This window comes from Cherax quadricarinatus, chromosome 48, assembly GCF_038502225.1.
Source record: "Cherax quadricarinatus isolate ZL_2023a chromosome 48, ASM3850222v1, whole genome shotgun sequence".
Lineage (NCBI taxonomy): Eukaryota > Metazoa > Arthropoda > Malacostraca > Decapoda > Parastacidae > Cherax > Cherax quadricarinatus.
This window is the reverse complement of record NC_091339.1, coordinates 21768098-21793097: the sequence shown is the minus strand read 5'-3', so window position 1 is coordinate 21793097 and position 25000 is coordinate 21768098. Positions and strand designations below refer to the sequence as shown.

Below are 25000 nucleotides of genomic sequence, written 5' to 3'. Positions count from 1 at the left end.
ACACTGCTGAGCTTTTGATCTCTCGTTGTCATTATAATTACTTGTATACGCTGTCCTTCCAGTTTATAAGTCTGTCTATCCATTTCGGGTAACTTTTATATCTTGTTGTTCTACAGGGATGTATATTCTTTGGACAGCAAGTACGGTATTAAGAAAATTGTCATATTGGTAGCTCGCTTCGTTGCCCCAGTCGTGCCTGACCTACTGTTAATTTTATCAATAAGCCCCATCAGCCTTCTTTGTCATTATCTTAAACCTTCCTGTCATTACTTTTCCTCTGTGTATTATTCTTCGTTTATTAGACGCGTCGCAGCCTGTATAATATTTATACAAGTGTAATCGTGCAGTTAAATTGTCTAAATAATAAAAAAATACAATTAAATCTCTAATTAGTGACACTCAAAAAGCCTTAGTAGTAATCTAATTTATTTATATAATAATTTGTTATAATGTAAAATAACTTACAGAATAATAATAACTGCTTTAGCCATCGTTATGACAATGTAGACTCTCAAGCCTTCCTAGTTTCTTATCACTGCTCTTGGGTAGTATCTACTAAATCTTATTGATCTTTGTTGGTTGATGTTGGGTAGACTGAACTAAATCTTCCTGGGATATGTTAATGAATCGCTTGGGCTCGAACCTAGTAAGGTAGCATTCCTTGTTGACGCCAATTTTTACCATTTTCTTTCTCTCGCTATCCGTCCCCTGCACAGTGGGAGGAGGATCGGCAGGAAGCGTACTGGCGGCAAGACTGTCTGAAATTCCCCAGTGGAGGGTACTTCTGCTGGAGGCTGGAGGTCCCCCTCCTCCAGAGAGCCACGTCCCAGGTTTCAACCAGCTCCTCCTCCAGGGCGACGCAGACTGGAACTACTTCACAACTCGACAGAAGAAATCCTTCAATGGCTTCACAGATAATGTAGGTGTTAAAGTGAGGGCTGGAGAGGGAAAGAGAGGGGGTACGAAAGAGATGGAGTCCATGAAGGAGAGAGGCTGAAGAGAAAAAATAAAGAACAAAAAGACAAATGCCAAAATAGACTGACTCCATACAAGGCTTTAGAGTAGATAGGCTAGAATCATTCCACGAAAGTCAATAGAAATTATGAGGTGAGCCCAGGTACTAGAGCTTAACCCTCACAAACGTACCTGCTCAATATATTTCAATATTGTGGGAAAGTGCACCTGAATACTGGCAATTAACCACATGAGAGTAGCCTATATATAACACCATTATTTAGAGACTATTTACAATGACCTTTTATTACACTAAACAAAATAAATGTTGATAAATAATTACCTAGGCACTACTAATTTTTTCTTGCCAGCAATCCTGACCACCTCGCATGCGGGGGTCATGACCGTATCAGAAAAGATGTTAAGTAAAAGGATAAAAGTGCAGCTGTGACATTTTTTTATTGTGGCAACGTTTCGCTTTCCAGGAGCTTTGTCAAGCCGTTACGGCTTGACAAAGCTTCTGGAGAGCGAAACGTTGCCACAATAAAAATGTCACATTAGCTGCACTTGTGTCCTTTTACTTTACATATTGTCGGTAATTCTACCAACTTTATTACATCAGAAAAGATGCAAAAAATAAACTGGGGGCGTTCTAAGCAAGTACTTTCTTGCAGGGACTGGCACAAGGCAAACACATGGATATGAAGACAAAATATGCTTTTATTGAGACAGCATTTCGCTTAGGGTAAAGCTTTAAGTCATGAGCGAAACGCTGTCCCAATAAAAATGAGTCCTGCACATTCTCTTCATACCCGTACGTACTCTTGATTTTTGAGCTATGAAGCTCAGGCGAGAAGCTGCACACCTTGCAGGACACAACTATATGTATGTATGTGTGTGTGTGTGTGTGTGTGTGTGTGTGTGTGTGTGTGTGTGTGTGTGTGTGTGTGTGTGTGTGAGAGAGAGAGAGAGAGAGAGAGAGAGAGAGAGAGAGAGAGAGAGAGAGAGAGAGAGAGAGAGAGAGAGAGAGAGAGAGAGTGAATAAGGGTAAACCGGACCCTAGAGTTGAATACACAACGTTAATAACAAGAGTAAATAAAAATGAATATCAGAGTTGATCACCACTTTGCAACATCATAAACATGGCAAATGTTGAAGACGTAGAGGATGCGGCAAAAAGACTCGGGACTCTTGTGTTTTCAGCTGTGTAAACAAGCTGGCTCATTCTACCTCGCCAGATTTTACACACTTCATATTCCACGTCAGTCGCGAACATTTAACGACTGTTAATATAGTAATCATAAAGCATACTGTGACGTGGATATACAGCGAAAGTTGAAAGTGGAAGTGCCAACTGTTCAATTTCCATTCGTGAGACATTCCTTGGCAACATCTAGAATTCACAAATCCCAACGCTCTAGGAAGGTTCCAAGACTAATTGCCCAACTGACACTTAAAATATTGTATAGGGAATAGGGATCATGCTGAGTGAAATTATCTGGCGATTAAACAACCATTAAGAATTGGTTGTCCTAGAGATGATTATACGTGAATAATTAACCAGGTGTGGTATAAAAAGTCGGAATATATAACTCTGGTTAGGGTAAACGTACGACACAGGTAGCAGTCCTGTTGAAGAAGTAAGGGGATAAATGTCCTCTTTTTTTTCTGGTAGAAAATACCGAGTCATTATACTGGGAAACTATAACATTTCGAGGAGTAGGTTAAGACTAAAATCTTAACTAATGAAGGTGAAAGTCACACACAAGAATTATTTGTAATTTAATCAAATTCACTTTTACTTCCATAAGGGAGGTGGCCATTCGAAAAAAATAACTATCACGGTATACATGCTAACATTAAAGTGTGTCAAAGAAACTCTTGCTAAATAAAAAAAAAAAACGATTTAGAACTTCGGAGATTCACCGAGCCACTGAAGGGAATTTCTTCAACTGAATGCCGCAAACTTACCAAACGCTTTTATTCCCTCCATACTTACCTGCGGTATAGTCAAGAATTCTCAAAATTTCTGGAGGGATTCCAACAGTTGCGAGGTCATGGGAAACTTGATGGGATATTAAACTGGGTCAATAGTACCCAACCACGCCAGACTATGGATGATGAAAATTTAAACGCTTAACGCCACCAGACAACAAAGTGCATACATATATATAACACAAGAAATAATACCAATTCAATACTGCTCTCAGTGAAAATAAAAACTCTCCCACAGCGCATTCCTTATCCACGAGGTCGCGTCATCGGCGGGTCATCAGTCATCAACTCTATGTTCTGGGTGAGAGGGAACAGAAGGGACTTCGACAACTGGGAGGCCATGGGCAACCCTGGGTGGGGATACAAGGACGTTGATCCCTACTTCAAGAAGTTAGAAGACTTCAGAGGCAAAGTCAACGCGAAAACAGGTGGGTGGGTGGATGATCTACATGGATTATGTAGGTGAACTGTTCTTAATGTAGTGGGTCGAGGGTTTGTGAAGGTCTAGGTTACTGAATGGTATAGCATGTGAGTAAATTGTCTGCAGCAGGTTGGTGGATAGTAAAATGGAGACGAGTGGATCACTAACACTACAAGATGTAAGGTGGCAGATGACTTGTCATTGTCAGCGGATGAATGATGTATTAGCTATAGGTTGATCAATTCTTTCCAAGGTGCATGTCATTGAACGATTTGCAGATGTAGGTGGTTCATAGGAGGCGGAGAAATCATCTACAGGTGGTTCCAGTTATGTCTTGTTCTTGAAGTTGTATTCACAGGGAAGCGTTCAATCTACGAGGTTGAATCAAGTTTGATATAAAGGAGACGATAGTTTCAATTCCTTAGATCAAAAGTCCTTAGCAGGTATCAAGGGTCTTGTGATGCAGACATTGGGGAGGGGACAAGTTTCCTCACACCCGTCGCATCTGTTCACCTAGTGAACATATGCGACAGGTCTGTGAATTATGTAATAGCATCTTTATTTCTACTAGTTCATGTACAAAGTAGACAGGCCAAACTGACATCAATGACATACTACTATATAAAAAGCCGCTTGTTATGCAGGCAAAACATTTCGGGCAAATTAGGTCGTTTTGTCCCAGGATGCGACCCACACCAGTCGACTAACACCCAGGTACCCATTTTACACTGATGGGCGAAGAGGGACAGCAGGTGTCTTATGGAAACGCATCCTAATGTTTTCCAGCCATACCGGAGGTTCGAACTCCGGACCTCAGTGTATAAGCTGAGTGCGCCAGCGATCGAGCTACGGGACACCTAGAATGTCAGGTTAAGTTCCTCTACAGACAGCCAAAATATCTACCTACTGAGGCTTGCAGGCTCCCATGTCTAGCTCTTATACAATGTCATGTACATTATCACCCAGAACAAAATGGTGATATTCATCGTGGGTCTTGGGTCCAAGAGAGTAGGTAGGCCAGAATGAATTACAACTGGATATGCTGAATGTTGAAGACAGAATAAAGCAGCTGAAGTTAAATCATGTTTATAAAATTGCTCACAATTAGTGTCCAGAATATCTTGCAGCGAAATTTGTCAAGGTTAGGAACCAAAATAAGTATGGTAATAGGGGAAATGAACAATTTTATAGTATCTACAGTAGGTGGTCAAGCCTCAAACACCTTTTATTATACATTAATAAAGAAATGGAAACGATTGCTTGAACATGTTAAAGCCAGTCTTAATATTAACCAGTTCAGGAAGAGAGCTAAAAGGTTCCTATTGAATGAAGCTACAGAACGGAAGAATGATTTCCTATAGTTAAATTCGTGTACCTATTATTGTAAACTGTTTTTCTCTATTTAATGTTCTTGTAAATAACTGTTTACTTTAATGCTATCGTACCTATTTTTACCTCAATGATTCTCACGAAGTTGAGTTACTTAGTTGTTTAATTTTTTAAGGTTATAATCAAGATTAATTTCTGTTTAATCTTACAGCTAAGCTTTAAATAACAAAGCTATTGCAAGGACCAGAATGGTTATGTCATTGACTTTTTTATTATTTTTTGTAAGGAGGGGGGTTATCCTACGTAATTTACACACGTACGTATAACTGTAATCACCTAACTTTGTATAATTGTACTTATGTATATCAGTACATACATACATACTAATAAAGTGGCGCTTGAGTGCTAGTCGACCGTTGTGGGGCACTTCCTGGGAAACGGTCAAATGGTAAAACATACATACATCCGAGGAACTCCCTCAAAATCGCTGTAATGAGAGAGCAGAAATTAGGTGTTCACACAGTAAACAATGAATACTAGGCAACACTGACACAAGGAATCGTCACAAGACATGATAAATATACGATGTACTTGATTGATAATCTAGTTTTTACTACGTAACGTGGATTTGTCGGCAGTAATGTTGGTGGAATTAATCCTTTCCAAAAACAAACTTTTACGGAAACAACGTTTCGCTCTGTGAAGAGTTTTTCCACTGAATGTAAAGTTTGTCCTAATAATAAAAAAAACTTGTTCTGCAACCTGCGTTTTTCGCTACTGTGTCAGTACGCCATCTGGATTCAACGTTTAAGTTATCGTTTTTTTTCCTCCCAGTTTACCTCCCTCGTTAAGAACGATAAGAATTATTTTGAGTTGGGTATATTAACAACTCTTCGTCAACACTGCTAAATGAATTGTTTGCCATCCTAATGGTGCTAAAGTTATATATTTATGACACTGAACTTGACTCTGATTATTACTGTGTCATCACTGAAGGCTCTTGACTAACATAGTGACTCTTCTAACAGCATGCTTACTGAAGAAGCCAGACATAGATACTCAAAAATTCGGGATAAAGGAATTAATGCACAATTGTTATAGAGTCCATCACACACTGGATTACTCCATATTAAAGTTAATACGTTAGCCAAAAATGTACCCCTAAAGATAAATGTAAAATATAGCTTTGGTGTGTGCCTAGCATAAGGAATAATATTAGGAGAGAGGTAAATAATGAAACATTATTACAGGAATGCAGTTAGAAGTCTGAGATCTACAATGCACTATTTCATAAACGTAAATAAGTTCGTTTATGGAGCAACTTGCAATGTGAACAGACTTACTGCTGTAGCAGCCAGGCATAGGCTTGGTTACCAGTACTTCTGACAGTTTGGCAGACACACACACATGATCACACCATATGCAAATATGTTTCCAGCCCTATGGTTCTGAACACTGCTTATTGTCCACTTATTGAGGAATATAGAGATAGCATAACTCATGTGATGTTAATGAAAATAATTTCCTAAATTTGCTTACAACAGATAAGCGAACTGTAGATATAAATCCAGATGTACTCTTATAAATCCTTCGGGGGCCTAGTTCCTAGGCCTTTTGTGTATCCATACGCTCTTGCGCTATCGTTCAGAGGATGGATATGGAGTGCACAAACTAGCCGCTTCGGGGGCAAAAAATCTAATATCCCAGTTAAAATAACCGAAATGAAAATATATTATGAATTTAGACGTAAAAAAAATCATTTTATCGATATATGGTGTAATGTTTAAAGAAATCTAAAGTTTTGCAGTATAGTTTATGCTAATCACCAGAGTTCAGCAATGATTAATTTAACCAAAACATTGAAATCTAAACGAAACCTTTTCCCACAGCCTCTATACACGGGTATGATGGACCAGTGACGGTGGAGAACAGAGTTTGGAGAACCCCGGCGCTGGAGGGGTTCTTGAGGGCCGGCAAACAAATGGGGTACGATATAGTGGACCCTAGCGACCCAGACCAGATAGGTGAGTAGTCCACTTTATCTCGCGCCCACGTGACTTCATAATGAGCTAACACGTAAATGTGCCGTGTTAGGATGAGATGAATGGAACCACATGTAATCGGAAACTAAAATAAAAGTGGTCTGTATATCTCAATCACCAGGTGAGGCCCTCATCAGAAAGATGAGAACCCGCCGAGTCGGAGGTCGAAGTATACACACATTTATTCTCATGTACGTCTACGTTTGGGTTGTTACCTCACTGGAAAGTGTTCATTTTTTTAATATATCATTAGGATGTTTAAATGCAGCTTCTACACGCGTGCGTGGGGCTGTTAAAATACACAAGAATTGCAGTCTATACCACAATTATTACTGGCAAGATGCCCCTTCAATTTCGATGATCATTATTACTATCACCAACTTAATTACTTTCACGTGCATCATTACTACCACCTCTATTTTCCAGGTTTTTTTGAGGTAGATATCACCGCAAAGAATAGCGTAAGATGGTCCACAGCCGATGCCTATATCAAGCCCTCAGCCTCTAGACCCAACCTACACGTCGTGCTCAATGCACACGTCACTAAGGTGAGCTCATCATCCACGTGACGTACCGCCGACAATAGTGAAAACAAAACACGTTGCAGAGTAAGCTTTATTGGGTTATTCCGCTCTGTGTACATGCTAATGCTCTGCACGGGATAAAAAAAAATTATGAAGCTCTAGAGAAAAACGTTGATAAATTTCTACACAGAGCGAAATTTTGATACAGCACTACACAATCACTAAATTTTCCAACCAAAGCTTGTTCTGCAGCGCGTGTCTTTTAAATAACAAAAAAAGGCACAATATCGTGACTGGAACGATACACAAATAACCCGCACATAAAAGAGAGAAGCTTACGACGACGTTTCGGTCCGACTTGGACCATTGACAAAGTCAATGGTCCAAGTCGGACCGTCTTTTGTTGAGGCGAGTTCATCACTATCTGCTGCCGTACAAGTCACTAAACACGGTGTGATTTAACGTGCCAAACAAAGGTGGAAGCTGATAGGACAGATAAGCTGTAGCCATGTTAGGAAGAAGTTTTCAGTCTTGAGGGAGATGAAAAGTGGAAAACCTGGATGAGGCAGTGGCGGAGATAAACTCAATACACAGCCTTAAGAGAACGTCATACAAGATACATGCCAATAACAACACTTCAGTGCACATGCTGTGCCTTTTACGCAGTCTGTTGATAAATTCGCCACTGTGTGGCGAAACGTTTCCTCAATACAGATACCCAAGAGTTGCACATGTGTCTAATTTATCAACATGTCGGTTCTCTGAATCATTCATCTACAAACCTGTCAGACACTGCAACTTCTTGGGATCTTAATACTTAGGAATTCTTCGCTTGCCTAATTCTTGGGCACGACCTACTTCCACATTGAACAAATGTGACACCACCTATGACTGCTGCACCTCTCCTGCCATACGGTTTATAAGCTGCTTCTCCGCTCATATGCCGTATTCTACTCAAGATTGATGGACTGAACACATCGACTCAAGGTTGAGGGACTGATTACCTCATTCTCCTCCTGTTGTTCAAGTTTCTCCTATGTATGGACTGATGAAGCCACTGTGTGGCGAAACGTTTCCTCAATACAGATACCCAAGAGTTGCACATGTGTAATTTATCAACATGTCGGTTCTCTGAACCATTCATCTACAAACGCAGTCTGTTAAATAGACAACTTCAAAAATGAAAAAAAATATGTTCTAAATATGTTAATGCTTAAAAACATGTGTAAAATATTTTTTTCTTTAAGGTCTAAACATCAATCTAATTTTAATTAAACATAACTAAGCGTAAACCTACCTATCTTAGGTCAGTCTAAATTTAGCTAGTATTTAAATAAGAACATAAGAACATAAGAACGAAGGAACACTGCAGAAGGCCTACTGGCCCATGCGAGGCAGGTCCAAGTCTCCTACCGGCTTAAGCCAATGCACCCAACCTAGTCAGGTCAGGTCACATTGACTTAAGGGAGGAACACGGCAACCGACCTGGTAGCACAAGCTATCAGGTCTAACTCACACCCACCCACATCTACTCATGTATTTATCCAACCTATTTTTAAAGCTACACAACGTTCTGGCCTCTATAACGGTACTTGGGAGTTTGTTCCACTCATCCACAACTCTATTACCAAACCAGTACTTTCCTATATCCTTCCTGAATCTGAATTTTTCCAACTTAAAACCATTGCTGCGAGTCCTGTCTAGGCTAGATATTTTCAGCACACTATTTACATCCCCTTTATTTATTCCTGTCTTCCATTTATACACCTCAATCATATCCCCCCTAATTCTACGTCTTTCTAGAGAGTGCAGTTTCAGGGCCTTCAGTCTATCCTCATAGGGAAGGTTTCTGATACATGGGATCAACTTTGTCATCCTCCTTTGTACATTTTCCAGAGAATTTATATCCATTCTGTAATACGGTGACCAAAACTGTGCAGCATAATCTAAATGAGGCCTAACCAAGGATGTATAGAGTTGAAGAACAACCTGAGGACTCCTATTATTTATGCTTCTTGATATGAAGCCAAGGATTCTATTAGCTTTATTGCGAACACTTATGCACTGTTGTCTTGGTTTCAGATTACTGCTAACCAGAACTCCTAAATCTTTTTCGCAATCCGTAATATTAAGATCTACATTATTTAGTTTATATGTGGCATGGTTATTGTCCTGTCCAACATTTAGAACTTTGCATTTGTCTATATTAAACTGCATCTGCCACTTCTCCGACCACTGCATCAGTCTATTCAAATCTTCCTGGAGTGCTCTAATGTCCTCGTCAGAATGAATTCGACGGCCTATTTTGGTGTCATCGGCAAACTTGCCGATGTCGCTCTTTATGCCCTCATCTATGTCGTTTATGTAGATTGTGAACAGCAGGGGGCCCAACACTGACCCCTGTGGAACACCGCTCGTGACGCTTCCCCACTCTGATTTCTCCCCATTTATGCAAACTCTGCTGCCTATTTGTCAACCATGCCTCTATCCAGGAAAAAATTTCTCCTCCTATTCCATGTGCCTTAATTTTCCTCAATAGTTTCTGATGTGGGACCCTGTCAAAAGCCTTACTGAAGTCCATATACACAATATCATATTCATTACCATGATCTACCTCCTCAAATACCTTAGTGAAAAAAGTTAAATAAATTCGTAAGGCAGGAACGCCCCTTTGTAAAACCATGCTGAGATTCGTTGATTAATTTATGCTTTTCAAGGTGGCTACGAACTGCCTCGGCAATTATTGATTCCATAAATTTTCCCACTATGGAGGTTAGGCTTATTGGTCTATAGTTCGAAGCTAAGGACCTGTCACCTGCTTTGAAAATAGGTATCACATTTGCCATTTTCCACTTATCTGGCACCATGCCAGTTTGTAGTGATATGTTGAAAAGATTAGCCAAAGGTTTGCTAAGTTCCTCTTTTACATTCCTTTAGAACCCTTGCATACAGTTCATCAGGGCCTGGGGATTTGTTAGGTTTAAATTTATCTATTTGCCTAAGGACCATGTCACTTGTGACCCTAATCGTGCACAGTTTATTATCGTCCTGTTCCACATAATTTATCATTTCTGGAATATCGCTGGTATCCTCCCATGTAAAAACTGAGAGGAAGTATGTGTTAAAACTTCTACACATTTCCTTATCACTGTCAGTGAGCTGACCCGAGGAACTTTTGAGTAGGCCTATCTTGTCCCTGATCTTACTTCTGTATACCTGAAAGAATCCTTTTGGGTTAGTCTTCGAATCTCTTGCAACTTTAACCTCATAATCTCTTTTTGCTTTTCTAATTCCCTTTTTTATTTCTCTCTTTAACTGAATATATCGATTTCTTAATTGCCCCTCTCCTCTTTTGATTTGCCTATATATGCCTCTCTTTTGACCAGTTAGATACTTTAATCTATTGTTCATCCATTTAGGATCATTTTTGTTTGATCTTATTTCCCTATTTGGAACATAATTTGACTGAGCAGCTAGAACTATGCCCTGGAAAGCGTCATATCGGCAACCATCACCACCTACCTGACCCTTAGTCAGGTCATTCCAGTTCAGCCCACCTAAGTAATTTTTCAGTCCTACGAAATCAGCCAAGCAGAAGTCAGGGACAGAGACTTGATTGCCATTATTAGGGGAATTCCATGATATATTAAAACTGAGTGATTTGTGATCACTTTCCCCAAGCTCATCATTAACCTCAAGATTATTAATTAGTGTTTCCCTACTGGCAAGAACCAAGTCAAGGAGGTTATTTCCCCTAGTTGGCTCTGTCACAAACTGCTTTAAAAAAACAATCCTGGATCGTATCAAGAAAGTCACCTGACTCTAAATTTCCTGTCAAATTGCTCCAGTCAATCTGTCTATAGTTGAAATCTCCCATTAGCACATTTTCGTATGTAGATGCCTTACGAATTTCGACCCATAGAAGTTTACTGCACTCCCTATCAAGATTTGGGGCCCTGTAAATCACACACAAAATTAGTTTTTCTCGGCCCTCGAGAAGCTGTAACCAAACAGATTCAGTGGCTGACGCTTCTAATTTAATATCTTGTCTAACACAACAATTTAAATTGTCTCTGACATACATCGCTACTCCACCACCTTTCCTGTTGACCCTGTCAGTGTGGAATAATTTATAGCCTTTTATGTGACATTCAGAGGGCATCTTTCTATCTTTCAGATTGAGCCAGGTCTCTGTTATAGCAATAATATCTATGTTTCCTGCACTTGCAATTAATCTTAGCTCATCTATCTTATTTCTTACACTCCTGCTATTAGTATAGTAAACCTTAAGGGAGCTAGACCCTTGCTGCCCTCTGCTGTCCCCCTTTGTTTGCTGACCTGATCAATTGTTTTTATTTATAACTTCATGCTGAGTGCCTTTTATACATTTACTGTTTCCAACCCTAGTGTTGCAACCTGCTTGTTTCCCACACACACCCATACCTCTATCTTCCACCAGTTTAAAATCATAGGCATTTCACCAATGGCCTTCTCAATCGAGTCTGCAAGTGCTACCACTCCAGCCCCAGAGAGATGTACCCCATCCCTTGCATACATATCATGTTTGCCATAAAAGTTGTTCCAGTTGTCAATGAATGGGATTGCAAGTTCCTTGCAGTATCTGTCTAGCCAGCAATTTACACCAATTGCCCTAGACAACCATTCATTTCCTACTCCCCTTCTAGACAAGATGCTACATATGATTGGAATCCCTCCCTTAGACTTAATGAAATCTATAGCTGACCTGTACTTATCTAGCAGCTCTTCTCTCCTACCCTTCCCAATATCATTTCCACCAGCACTGAGACAGATAATGGGCCTGTTCTCATTACCTGACATGATATTATCCAGCCTGTTGACTATATCCCCAACACCAGCTCCAGGGAAGCACACTATCTCTCATCATCTTATTCCTATTACAAAAAGCACGGTCAATATATCTTACCTGAGAGTCACCTACCACAAGAATGTGCTTACCTCCATTAGCAGGGGCAGTAGTACCCTTACCTTCACTGGCCACTGAAGTACATTCATCCTGAAGAACAGAGAAGCGATTTCCTACCTTCAGATCTTCACTCTTAACTTTCTTTACTCTGATGCGCCTCCCATTACTGTGAACCACTCGCCACTTGTAGCAGGTGCTGGGCTGCACCTCACTGCTGGTAGCCGTTGCTACCTCCCCACCTACAGCCTCCTCACAGCGAGAGAGACTGCACCTCACTGCTAGAAGCCTCATTCCCCACAACTCCAGCCACCTCACACTCTCTCTCAGATCCATTGAGGTGGACCTTCAGCCTCCTAATCTCCTGGAGAAGCAAGACTTCCTCCTTCAACTCTCCAACCTCAATTTTTAAAACACTGCAGAAGCAAGCCATGCTTTGTAACCGTCCACGCTAATCCCCAAAGCAGCTCAGGGTCTGTGAACAATACGGGTCTGAAGTGCGCGGGTCCACTTACATGCGGATTTTTTTCAATAAATACATGTATATTGAAAAAAAAATGGAGATTTGGGACCGGAAAATTTAAGATAAAGTTAGGTATGTCATGAATGCGTAAAATATATGTAGATACTAGTCCATTTTATTATTTACTATAAAAATACACAAATCTATTATAAAAAAAAAGCTAAAATTTATCAAAATTATCGCACACAAAAACAGTTACAGATCGTACATGTTCCACTCGTAGTCGAGAGAAATGTAAACAAACGTGAAGATGCAATAATAATTATAATCATAACTAAGCGCTAAACCCACAAGGGTCAATAATATACAGCAGTATATGTAGTATAATAATAGTAAAAGTAATAATAATTTATTATTATTAAAGATAGTACATGTTACATTCGTAGTCGAGAGAAATGTAAACATGCGTAAAGATGCGATACTAAATTATATATAAATATGAATTTCTTTTTCACATTATCTTCTCGTTTCTGATGTCTAGTGTTAGTAATACGTATAACATGCTAAGTGTTTTGTATCATATAAGAGAATACTGATGTAGGTACTGAGACAAATGATTCATTTTGTAAACAGACGACGTAAACTTACGGTGTCGACAAACACATTACTGAAATGTATTTTCTCTCCCTGGTGATTTTCTAAATAACATTTTTTTCTCTCGCTTACTTTATTGTAAGAATATAGTATATAATACATATAACATACAAAATATATGTTAATCAACTGTTTATGTTACCGGTGAGGCTTCTGGTCAACACTAGGCTATTTAGTAGTTAAGTTTTTGAGGAGTCAAAAGTTGTACCCGGATTTTTGACTGTCCGGGAAGTCGGCAGCCCTAACCCCTGTTCAATGGTCAACTGTATAACCATTTTTTTTATATAGTGTATACTGAGAGCTTACTTTACTAGTCTTTTAAAAAGTATCCTGGATGGTAGGTTCTAGGAGTGCTGCCTTTACGACCCTCTTATACCTGATACTCTAAAATTAATAATCTAACATGTCATTAACGTTCTGGACACATCCGCAAATCAGATATACATTACCAGTGTGGTATATAACTACAGTATTATATAAAGTGAGGTGACAAGAACTCCAAATTTTCAAATGGGCCACTCAAAAACAATATGAAGTTCAATGAAGAGAAATTTCAACTAATCGAATATGAAAAACTTTAGGAAATTAAAACTGTATCAGGGTATACAACAAATTCTAACCATACAACAGAGCGAAAAAGTAATGTGAAGGGTCAGGGAGTTATAATGTTTGAGGATCTTGCCTTCCAAGACCACAACAATGTATCTACCGCATCTGCTAGGAAAATGACAGGATGGATAATGAGAACCTTCAAAACTAGAGACGCCAAACCCATGATGATTCTCTTCAAATCGCTTGTTCTCTCTAGGCTGGAATACTGCTGCACACTAACTGCCCCCCTTCAAGGCAGGCGAAACTGCTGACCTGGAGAGTGTACAAAGAAATTTCACGGCACACGTAAGTACGATAAGGCACCTAAATTACTGGGAACGGTTGAAATCCCTTGATTTGTATTTCCTGGAAGGCAGACGAGAGAGATACACGATAATATACACTTGGAAAATCCTAGGGGGATTAGTAACAAACTTGTACTAGAAAATCACTCCCTATGAAAGCAAAAGACTCGGAAGGAGATGCAACATTCCCCCAATGAAAAGCAGGGGCGCCACGAGTACACTGAGAGACAACATAATAAGTGTCCGGGGCCCAAGACTGTTTAACTGCCTCCTAGCATATATAGGGGGAATTACCAATAGACCCCTGGCTGTCTTCAAGAAGACACTGGACAGGCACCTAAAGTCAGTACCTGACCAACCGGGCTGTGGTTCGTACGTCATTATGCGTGCAGTCAGCAGTAACAGCCTGGTTGATCAGACCCCTGATCCACCACGAGGCCTGGTCTCAGACCGAGCCGCTGGGGCGTTGACCCCCGAACCCTCTCCAGGTATGCTACGAGGACCAAGGGTGCCTGACCGGTTACCAGATAGTACAGGAAGAAAAATATACGGACTCTTAGTTAAAATGTTATCGATACTTTTTCATCTCGCAAGGTTACTATTTAACTAACAAGTGTATTACTATATATATCAGGGTCGATAAATGTATATTAAAACACGTTTCAGTGGTTTAGTAGCCGAGTCGAAGGACTGATGATGTAAATTCTTTAGAACTCATGTATTCAAGGGCCCATTATTGTATGAATTTAGGGCAATTAATAAGGTAAGTAGTATCGTAAAGGACAGTTAGCAATTTATAGACGGTATGTCTATATGCACCAATACATTTAACCACATGTTACATAAATGTTTGTGTTGGTGCTGTTAACTTACCACAAACGCTGACTGGAAAACAGTGTTACACGGTTTGTCTGTGGTGAAGGGGCGTCCAACTGGCTGGTGCTACTAGTGTAGTTGGTGTCATCTTCCGCATCATCACGCGCATGTTTTAGTAGAATTTCCTTGGTATTAACTGTTCCTGCATTTCTAAATAGGATGGGAAATGTAGCTCCTGTAGGCCAGAAAATGCTTAAACGAGGGCTCATAACTACAGCTTAATCATAGATAGCTACCGGTGGGGTGTGTTAGCTAACAGTGGTGTGGGCTCCAGTTTGTCAGTGGCTGCTTAATCACTAATCGGGTCATCATTTGACAAAAACCAGAGTCAAAAGACATTTACTCACTTCCTGACGAACCAAGCCACAATTTTCCTTAGTGATACTTGATTCCTAGTCTCTTTTTCAGATACTCTTTGATGACTACAAGAGAGCAATTGGAGTCCGCTTTGAACACAGGAGAAAGGTACACCAAACTTTATTGTGCAATGATAATATTTTGACTTAATATAACCTTCTCAGGGTCATGTATACTTTATGCATAATATTGTATCTGCACAGGTGAAACCCCTTGATCGTGTATTCAAATTTTTATATTAGATTTTTATTAAAGACGAGAATTACAATGTAAATAGGATATTTTGAGTTTGTTTAAATACATTTATATTTTTTCTTTAATTAGGAAAAGCCCTATAAACTATAAGCTTACTTTGATAACGAGAGTTGTAAAAGAAATTCATATACTAAATATCACAGTTTGGTTAGGATCAGCATATTCCTATACACATAAAATCAGTTAATCTGCTGTTATAAGTCACAAATATAAGACAGCACAGAGATAAGAAAATTACATTAACTGAGATTGTGAAAAAGCCTTCGATCGTGTTGCTTATGAAAGCATAATTTGGGAACTACAGAAAAGTGGAATATGAGAATGTGCCAAAATGGATGAGATTTTTTGCACGAAAATAAATAGGGCCAGTGATATGAGGAAAAAGTGTCTTCAGAGAAACTTGACCAGGGAGGACTCATAAGAATCAAGCTTCCGAAATTGTTAATTATATTAACTATTTAGTAGAAATAACCATATGTATGAATATATTTGCGAATGATGCAAACTAATCAAAATTAGGCAAATATAATGTCCATAGATTCCGAGAAAACTTGTATAGTTTGAGGAAGCTGGACGATGTATGAATCAATTTAGTGTTGACGGCGTCACGTAATGCAAATTGGAGAAAGCTAAAACAAACCTGATAAGAATATAAATTATGATATTTAAAATAAAAGTAAAAGTGCTCTGAGAGTTACCATACATAAAATATTCCCAGAGTACATAAATATAGTAGCAAGATACTTGTATATTACACTGGTTAACTTAGCAAGAGCTTTCAGATATACGGATGGTCACATGCTAAAAAATACTATTGTCACTGTACCTTCGAACAAAATCGGAATATGCTGTAGTACGTGTTCACGCAAAAAAAAAAAAAAAAAAAAAAAATTAAAATTGAAAAAGTCCAAGACTTAGTGCAAAAAAGTTCACAACGCTAAGAAAAAATAAAGTTTGAAAGCACTGAGAATCCTTTCGGTGGTACATAGAAAAATGGCGACACAATACCATGAAACGATTCGATGAAATAAGATGAAAAAAAAATAATACTTTTTAGGATCACCAACCAGAAAAACAAACGGTAACGTTTAAACAAAGTGTGGCGAAAACACATTAGAAAGTAGGTTTCACATGGTGGTACACTGCTGAAATGTAATCCAGAACAAGTAGTGTGCTACAACCTCACTAATAAAACAAAATACATGACATACTAAAAATGTGACAATATGCGAATAACACTGTTCTTGTAACTACAAAAAGGTAATCTGATACACACCTACCCACACTACTCGCCCCTTTTCAAAAACACCCACGTATCTCTTCTTGTCCCTCTGTCTGCCCACAGCTGAAGTCAGTGTACGCTCGTAGGGAGGTGTTATTGTCTGCTGGGGCCATCGGTTCACCCCAGATACTGATGTTGTCAGGGGTGGGACCTGCTGATCACCTTTACCAACACGGAGTATGTATCAATATTTTTTGTGCACGAAACTCTGTAGTCTCATTATCTGTTCATGATTACCTTCGTATTTAGGACTTTTCAGTGAGTGTGTGTGAAAGCTGCGCTTCATTGTGGTGGTTCATTTTTATACTGCTACACTAAATAACTATCGCGTTACGAATATTGCACTTCAGATTTTGTCTTTACATATGGCCTAAATTCGTTCATCTAGCGAAGGCCACGAAAAATTTGACCCTTGATTCTGGAAACCCACGTTATTCTAAGAAAATTACTCATTTCCAATTTTTACTTAGTATAAACACGCTATTACCCGGAGCATCCTTCACTATAGACACTTAAAGTCAAAAGGTTTCCAGAATGTAACATATGAAAGGAATATCCTCAGAACCACGTAGTCACGGGCCATGTAAAAACTTGTCTCCCGAACGTTTCAGTTGACCTCCATACCAAAAGTATAAAGTTCATCATCTTCTCTTGGCCAGATCCCCGTATTGGTAAACGTTCCAGGAGTGGGCCACAACCTGAATGACCACCCTTACCTCACCGGCCTCGCCTGGACCACCAAGAACGGATCATCATACAACATCCTGGACATCGTCCACCCCTTAACCCTACAGAAATACATCCACAAAAGAGACGGTGAGTGAAGCTTAATTTACACGAGAGAGAGAGAGAGAGAGAGAGAGAGAGAGAGAGAGAGAGAGAGAGAGAGAGAGAGAGAGAGAGAGAGAGAGAGAGAGAGAAAGAGAAAGAGAAAAAGAGAAAGAGAAAGAGAGAGAAAGAGAAAGAGAGAAAGAGAAAGAGAGAGAAAGAGAAAGAGAGAGAAAGAGAAAGAGAGAGAAAGAGAAATTTACACGAGAAAGAGAGAAATTTACAGAGAGAAAGAAAGAAATGCAATTAAGTTACTGACGGGCGTACGAATGTACTGAGCTGTTTGCGCGACTTTATATTCACCCGGGCCTCACCGATTAACTTAAAAATTGGCCGGTATTCATTCGTTCTTGACCTTTTGGATTATCATGCCACTTACTCATACACCTCATTCCACGTGTTTACCATCCTAAGACTGAAGGACTATCCCTATGATTCAACAGTGTAATAAGCTTCCAGGAATGCCAATTCGCCCTTCTGTCTCGCATTTTAAATCTGTTTCTGTGTGCTCTATTAAATTATTTGAATATTTTGTAGATCGTTACGTCTCCCGTAGTCTTTCTTCCTTCCAAGATTGTCAAGTTTAATTCCTTGAGATTCTCCTCATAGTTCTAACCCACTCAGTTCTAAAACCAGCCTAGTGGCATACCTTTTCACATTCAATAGCATCGGAACATGCTTTCTCTCCGGTGAACTCAAAGCTGACGATATTCATGGCGCCCTACTGAACAAAAGGTACATTCACTTGAACACGAGTGAAGTGAATGAACATATTTAAATGAACATAGGTGACTTTCGAGTTGAATGATACATACAAAACCGGTGACCTACAGATATGTGTCCCTCTCCTATACGTGTACACAGGCTCTTACTCCCTCTCCGTCTCCTATTCCCTTACACACACCCCTATTTCTTTTCCCTGCTACTTCTTTACACACCTTCATATTTCCTCTTCCTCCTACTTCCACTCCCCCTTACCTCCTGTCCCTCTCTCCATCTCCCTCAAAACATCTACACCTCTCACTTTTCAAATTCCTTCTTCCACAACACTCACTCCTTGACCCAGACCTTTCCAAGTCCTTCCATACCCACACCTTTCCTACCTGGTGAAGTGTTCCGGGATCATCGCCTCCGCGGCTCGCTTTCCCAACCCATCCTCTTAGCAATTACGTCACTTCACATACGATTTGCAGCACATTTCTAGGTTAGGTTAGTAAACTTTCAATACAAGAGAAAAGTAGATAAAAACAAGTCTGCCGCGCGAACAGAAAACGGGCACCCACTGTGCAATGCTAAAACAAAACAAAAATTCATATTTCAACTGTTCAAGGCGCCGTCCGCAGCCACTCATTTGACTGTTTTTACGACAATACCAAGGTATTAAGGTATTATTATTATATTCATGGAGAAGCGTTAAACAAGGAGTTATAAAGCTCCTGGGGAAAGGAGAGGATAGCTCCAATTTTTTTTTATTATGCATTCGATATCTATGAACTCGGAGAGTTCTGGGTCATATTTGCATTGTATTGCGGCCCCCGCCCTAGTAAGATATATTCCACTTCCGTGATCGCGCTGTCGGTGGAGGCAAGACGCATGAGCATGCCTCCTTACATTTTCTGCCCCTGTTCTTCAAGCAATTAAACAGGTACAAGGGTGTTGGTAAATTGTTTTGAGCGATATCCTGCAATAAGGGGCCAAATGAACCCTAACAGAAATAAGCCACGCTGACTGGCTTTTCTTTGATTATCCTGGGTTACTAGTCTTCTGGGGTTAATGAAGTCATCATTGTCTTCTATTTCGTCTTTAGATTACGAAACCGTCTGTCTAGTAAATTATGATACAACTTCCTCGTCTGCGCTCCAGGAGTATTGTTTAAGAGATTTCTCGCGTTCCCAATAATTTAAGCGTGACAATAGATGCGGGAGTGAAAGGTGTCTGAACATTCTCCACATCTGACATTTCGTCAGCTGTAAATAAGGCTGTTAGTGTACAGTAACATTCTAACCTAGAGAAAAGAAGTGCCTTAAAGCTTATCATCATTGAATTTGTATATGTTGTTTGTATATCTTTTTACACATTTGCATATCTTTGCTGTCCAGTATATTTTTTTTATAGTTCTTAAGGTACTAAACTTTATTTATGCAGTTCCAGCCTATCATAGCTCTTGAGGTTCTATTTTTTTTTTTTTTTTTTTTTTTGGCGGTTCTAACTCATTACGTCTTGCAGCTGAAATAGTAGTATTGTGATCTTTGAACTCAAGTTCCCTAGGGCCCCGTACACTTCCGCTCTACTGTGTGGTGGTTGCGTGGTGTGCTCTTCCACAGCTGAAGAGCTGAAATTTCTGTATGATGAGCATAATAATATTTTTTTTTACACCTCAACTTGCAGGGTGAGAACTGTTACCTCGCTTCAGCTCATTTTAAAACCTAGCCCTATCCAAGGTATACTACCACCCCCTAAGATACCATTCACAGCAGTCGGTTAACACCTCAATATATATTTATTTCTAGGTGAACAGGGGCAGCGAGAATAAAGATATGCTCAGATGTCTTACTCAGCCCGGGAAATCTAACCCGGGTCCTATCGGCTGTGAGCCAAATGCACCGAGTAACAGGACTGGTTTTTGTTTAACATGTCAAGATTTGATAAGTATTAGTTTGGTAGTTTGCCGTGTCATCGAAGGACGTCACTCTTATTCAGTTTCTAGTATCATCTTCGAACGATGACGACAGTGCTATGATTATATTGCTTGTGTGTGATACGGGAATAAGTGAGAGTGCCAGAGCGAGAGCCACATCAAGAAATACAAAAAAAAAAAAATAAATCAAACTTGCCCTTGACTTTGCTTTGTCGATTATTACTCTTTCGATTCGATTTGGTAGAAGTTCAAGAGTCATTCCCACATTTTCAGGGACTCATTTTACATGTACTTCAGTTACAATGTGCTTACGCTGATAGTTCTGACGTTAAATAAAGGAAATATGGCGTCTCAGGAATAAGATGGATAGGGAGGAGGGGTAACCAGGTTTGCTCAAATAGAAAGGCAGTTCCATTTCACAGGATTAGAACCGATCCCCAGCCTCAACGTTATTGAAGGGTTTCTAGTCCTGTGAAGAGATGACCGCGTAGAAGACCATGTGAAACCACAAGCAAACGCCCAGGGAATAATGTGACTACCTGTAAGATCATGAGAGACCACGAGCATGCGCACAGGGAAGAATATTTTAGTCTTAAAAAATGAGTAAGTCAGGTGAACAGTTGCAGTTATGAAGCCATGTAACAAAAATATTATATGATGTATTTGAATCAAATGACCTCCAGTTTGACTTTACGAAAAAAAACTACCTTCAGGAGATAGAGAACACACAAGCTATGGCAAAGTTTACTACTGTAACCAAAGAGAATTATGAATAATCACACACTCAAGAGACTAAGATCAGGAAAATACAAACGGTGATATAACTGTGCGAGCAGAAAGAATGGTGAAGGGAGATGTGGCTTCTTTGTTTAGAGGAGAGTGTTAAAGCAAGGAGCGGCAGAGGCAGTAGTGGTGAAGAGAGAGAAGTGGGGGAGAAACGTAAAAGGGTAGTGAAGAGAGCTAGAAATGAGAAAGAAAGGATGATGGAATGAAAAAGAAAAGTGATTAAGTTTTAGGAAAGAATGAGGAGAAAGAGCATATGTGTATAGGGAAAGTGGATTGAGAGGGGTTGTGGGGAAGTAGAGAGGAATGAGAGGGAGTGAGGTTACAGGGAAGGGAGAGGAATGAGAGTGGTAATGAGGTTATTGGGAAGGACAGAGGGGGAATGAAAGGAGTGATCAGGTTTTGGGGATGGAGACTGAGGAATGAGGTTGAACAAGTAATAAAGGTATGGCAGAGGAGTGGGAAGGGCTGGAACCGGTTACCTGGAGATGGTAGCCACTGTTACGGGTAGCTTTACATAGCTGGAAAATTGCCTTTCACTTTCTAAGTGACACTAGGGGTCACCGCGCGTGCGCACGTCTACGCGCAAGTGTACATGTACGCACATTATGTGCAAGTGTACACACGTGTACATTAACGTAAACACACAAGGAAACTGGGACATGCGTATTTCGTGTACATGTGTGTGCGCGGGGGGGGGGAGTAGTGTCTTGATTTTATCCAAATTTTGTATAATACTTGATCACTTGATGAAGTACAGTTTACCTTGAAATTAATAGTGAATAAATTATTTTTTCAGGTTGCAGTACTGGTTTTCAACAGTGTGTGTGTGTGTGTGTGTGTGTGTTTTATGTGTGTGTGTGTGTGTGTGTGTGTGTGTGTGTGTGTGTGTGTGTGTGTGCTTCAGGGGAAAAAATTTAATATCACGGCTATTTTTTTTTTTCAAGGAAGGGGCGAAGTTTAAACGCGAAGCTAAACATGGGCTAGACCTGCACTCGACCTCTCTGCTGTGTTGGCTAAAATAGATTTAATAACCCTATTCCAGGTGATATCCACAGGTGTCTTTCAGTTTCGCCAACTTCACCTATTTTGAATGTCAAAGTCTCATCACTAACGGTTCACGCGATAGCTCAAGATAACAGAAATATTGTTTTTACTTTTTTCACACACACACACACACACAGAGCTAGTGTGATTATCTCACCAGAGAGACGCCTGCTGATATCACTTAGAACAGAGCTGTCAAATCTAGTGTACCCATCACTGCACAGTGGTTGTGAGCACCACCATGTTGGAGACTGCTGATGAGCCCAGCTTTGCCAGGACATGCATAAATAACCTGTGCGTAGGAGACGAACTTTATTATATATATATATATATATATATATATATATATATATATATATATATATATATATATATATATATATATATATATATATGTCGTGCCGAATAGATAAAACTTGCCATTTTAGCTTAAACAGCAACACTCTTCTTGCCGAATAAGGCAAACGAAAATTTGTGTATACAATAATTTCGCAAAAATCATTCTGAACCTAACGAAAAAATATACATTTCTTTGTGTTTCTTCATTAAATTATTGCAAACTTATCTACAATATATTTACTTGGATTATGCTAAATTAAATTGTGCTTGTTATAATAAAGTTAAGTTTTCTAAGGCCTTCTGGTACAAAATTATTAATTTATACATTAACATAAATGAAAAATATATATCTGTAAACGTATAAGAGAAAATTTTTAGAAAGGACTTAATTTTAAATGAGGTCTTGTTAACTGACCAGCTTTACCTATTCGCCACGACATATATATAAACTCAACGTCGGAGAACAATGCAAAGGCGAATATTTTCGGGATAGTTGAGACCATCTTCCTCTTCAGGCGATACAAACTTAATTTAGAAAGAAGCACTTATATATACAGACTAGTCAGGTAGGCTACGCAAGAAAATGGAGCACTGCAGGAGGCCTACCTAATGTCGATAGCAGAGATGCTTATAGTTTATCTAAATATTGTACGCCCATTGTTTACGTCCTAAGAAAAATAAGTGAGCATAAGTAAGCTTAATTCCTTAATTATATCAAGTAAAAGAAATTAATCGTTAGTAACAGTAAGTATTTCCAAATCGAATACCCATTCTCAGTGAGGTACTTTTTTGTACCTTGAACATTCTTGTCAAGTCATTATATTGGATTACTCTTGATAAGTGAGAGAACCGGGCGTGAAGCAGGTTGACTTTTAAGCATTAAAGTCATAATATCTTGACTGGCACAATTCACAAATTGGTCAATTTGGAGAGAAAAAGTTTACACGACGTTTCGATCCTTCCTGGACCATTTTAAAGTAATAAAGTATGGATTTTTCTTAAGACTATCGACCACACTCTTCTTTCCAAATTCAATACCTAAACATCAGATTTCAATATCCGAGTTTCAAAATTCAATAGGAGAATCTCGAAATTCTAAACCTAATTTTCAAAATCGATCAAAGCTGCATGTCGCTTGTATACTACCAGTGAATTATACTTTTATCCTCAAATTTAGTATCAAAGTAAATCCCTAGTGTATATACACAGATACACACGTCTCTCCGTATATACCCCTGTCTAGATTATTTTAGACCCTAGCTGTCATTCTACTAGACTGACCTCTCTTAATGACGTAGCAGTGGAATAAGATATAGACATGCAGTTATAAGGTATGTCGAGGCAAGTTGGGTAATTTACCCCTCTTATTATCCAGCTAACAGAGCAAATAAAGCAAGTATATGTATGATGAGAAAACCCGTTAGAAGCAGCATGTTATCTACCTGGAGGGTATTCCGGGGATCAACGACCCCTCGGCCCGGTCCATGACCAGGCCTTGGCCAATCCCTTGCAACTCAGGGCCACTGACATCGATCATTTCTACTGAGGGCTACGTGTGACCGCTGTCGGCGGAGGGAGACCCTTACTGGCCCGAAGTGCAGATAGCCTTCCTTCTCTTCACTATGCCTCAATAAATTTCCTCTCTTCTAAAATAAATTGCTGTTCCGAATATATTACCAATCCCTTGCAACTCGCACTGCCGAGTTCAAACCGGATTATTTTTTTTAAATAACAGTGAGCAAGACATAACTGCGAAGTCATCAAGTCTTATTTGTGAATTTAAAAAACTTGAGAAAACATTTCGACACTAGCCGTTCAATCGCCCTAATACGAGTATCACTTCTATGATTAAACCTGTCTGCTTGACCCAGTGAAGAGGCAGGTGGGCAGACAGGCAACATGTTAATAATACAATATATAATAAAATACTCTTTGATATTTGAATTCATTCGTGTGTCAAGGCCATCTGGCACAAACAGTTCGGTATACGAATATCTTCAGGTGTAGAGGTCAGATGACATCAAGAAGACAGCCACGGACTAAACATGCCAGACAAAACACAGATTCAGCTAACAAGACTAAAATACAGGCAAGACCAATAGAGGAAAAGTATAATCACATAACTAAGTCCAAACACAAAAAAACATAGAAAAAAAAGGTAGACATTAAGTAAACATGAGCATAACAAACAAAAATACACGACTGTCAAAGGCACATTTCACATATGGTTTCATAGTTGGCATACAGACAGATGCATATATACAATATAACCAAGGTGTGCCTTAATGTGGAATACTTTATTTGATTGCACAGGGCCGCTGACATCGACCATTTCCATTGAGGGCTACGCGTGGCCGCTGTCGGCGGAGGGAGAC

At 39.5% G+C, this 25000-nt stretch overlaps 1 protein-coding gene and 1 long non-coding RNA gene across 4 annotated transcripts in view; one reads left to right on the top strand and one right to left on the bottom strand.

Moving 5' to 3' along the window:
- Nucleotides 1–25000, bottom strand: part of LOC138854076 (uncharacterized) — a 192026-nt gene that overhangs the window by 71463 nt on the left and 95563 nt on the right. The window lies entirely within an intron of this gene.
- The window catches only part of LOC128706339 (glucose dehydrogenase [FAD, quinone]-like), a 52640-nt gene that overhangs the window by 14440 nt on the left and 13200 nt on the right, over nucleotides 1–25000 (top strand). For both annotated transcript variants that reach the window (XM_070094964.1, XM_070094965.1), the window contains exons 3-10: nucleotides 717–919; nucleotides 3188–3377; nucleotides 6589–6723; nucleotides 7168–7289; nucleotides 15505–15561; nucleotides 17054–17167; nucleotides 17650–17806; nucleotides 24939–25000. The exon at nucleotides 24939–25000 is cut by the window's right edge and continues 96 nt beyond it. In XM_070094964.1, coding sequence (XP_069951065.1) covers nucleotides 717–919; nucleotides 3188–3377; nucleotides 6589–6723; nucleotides 7168–7289; nucleotides 15505–15561; nucleotides 17054–17167; nucleotides 17650–17806; nucleotides 24939–25000 — 1040 coding nt within the window. The remainder of the gene's footprint in view (nucleotides 1–716; nucleotides 920–3187; nucleotides 3378–6588; nucleotides 6724–7167; nucleotides 7290–15504; nucleotides 15562–17053; nucleotides 17168–17649; nucleotides 17807–24938) is intronic.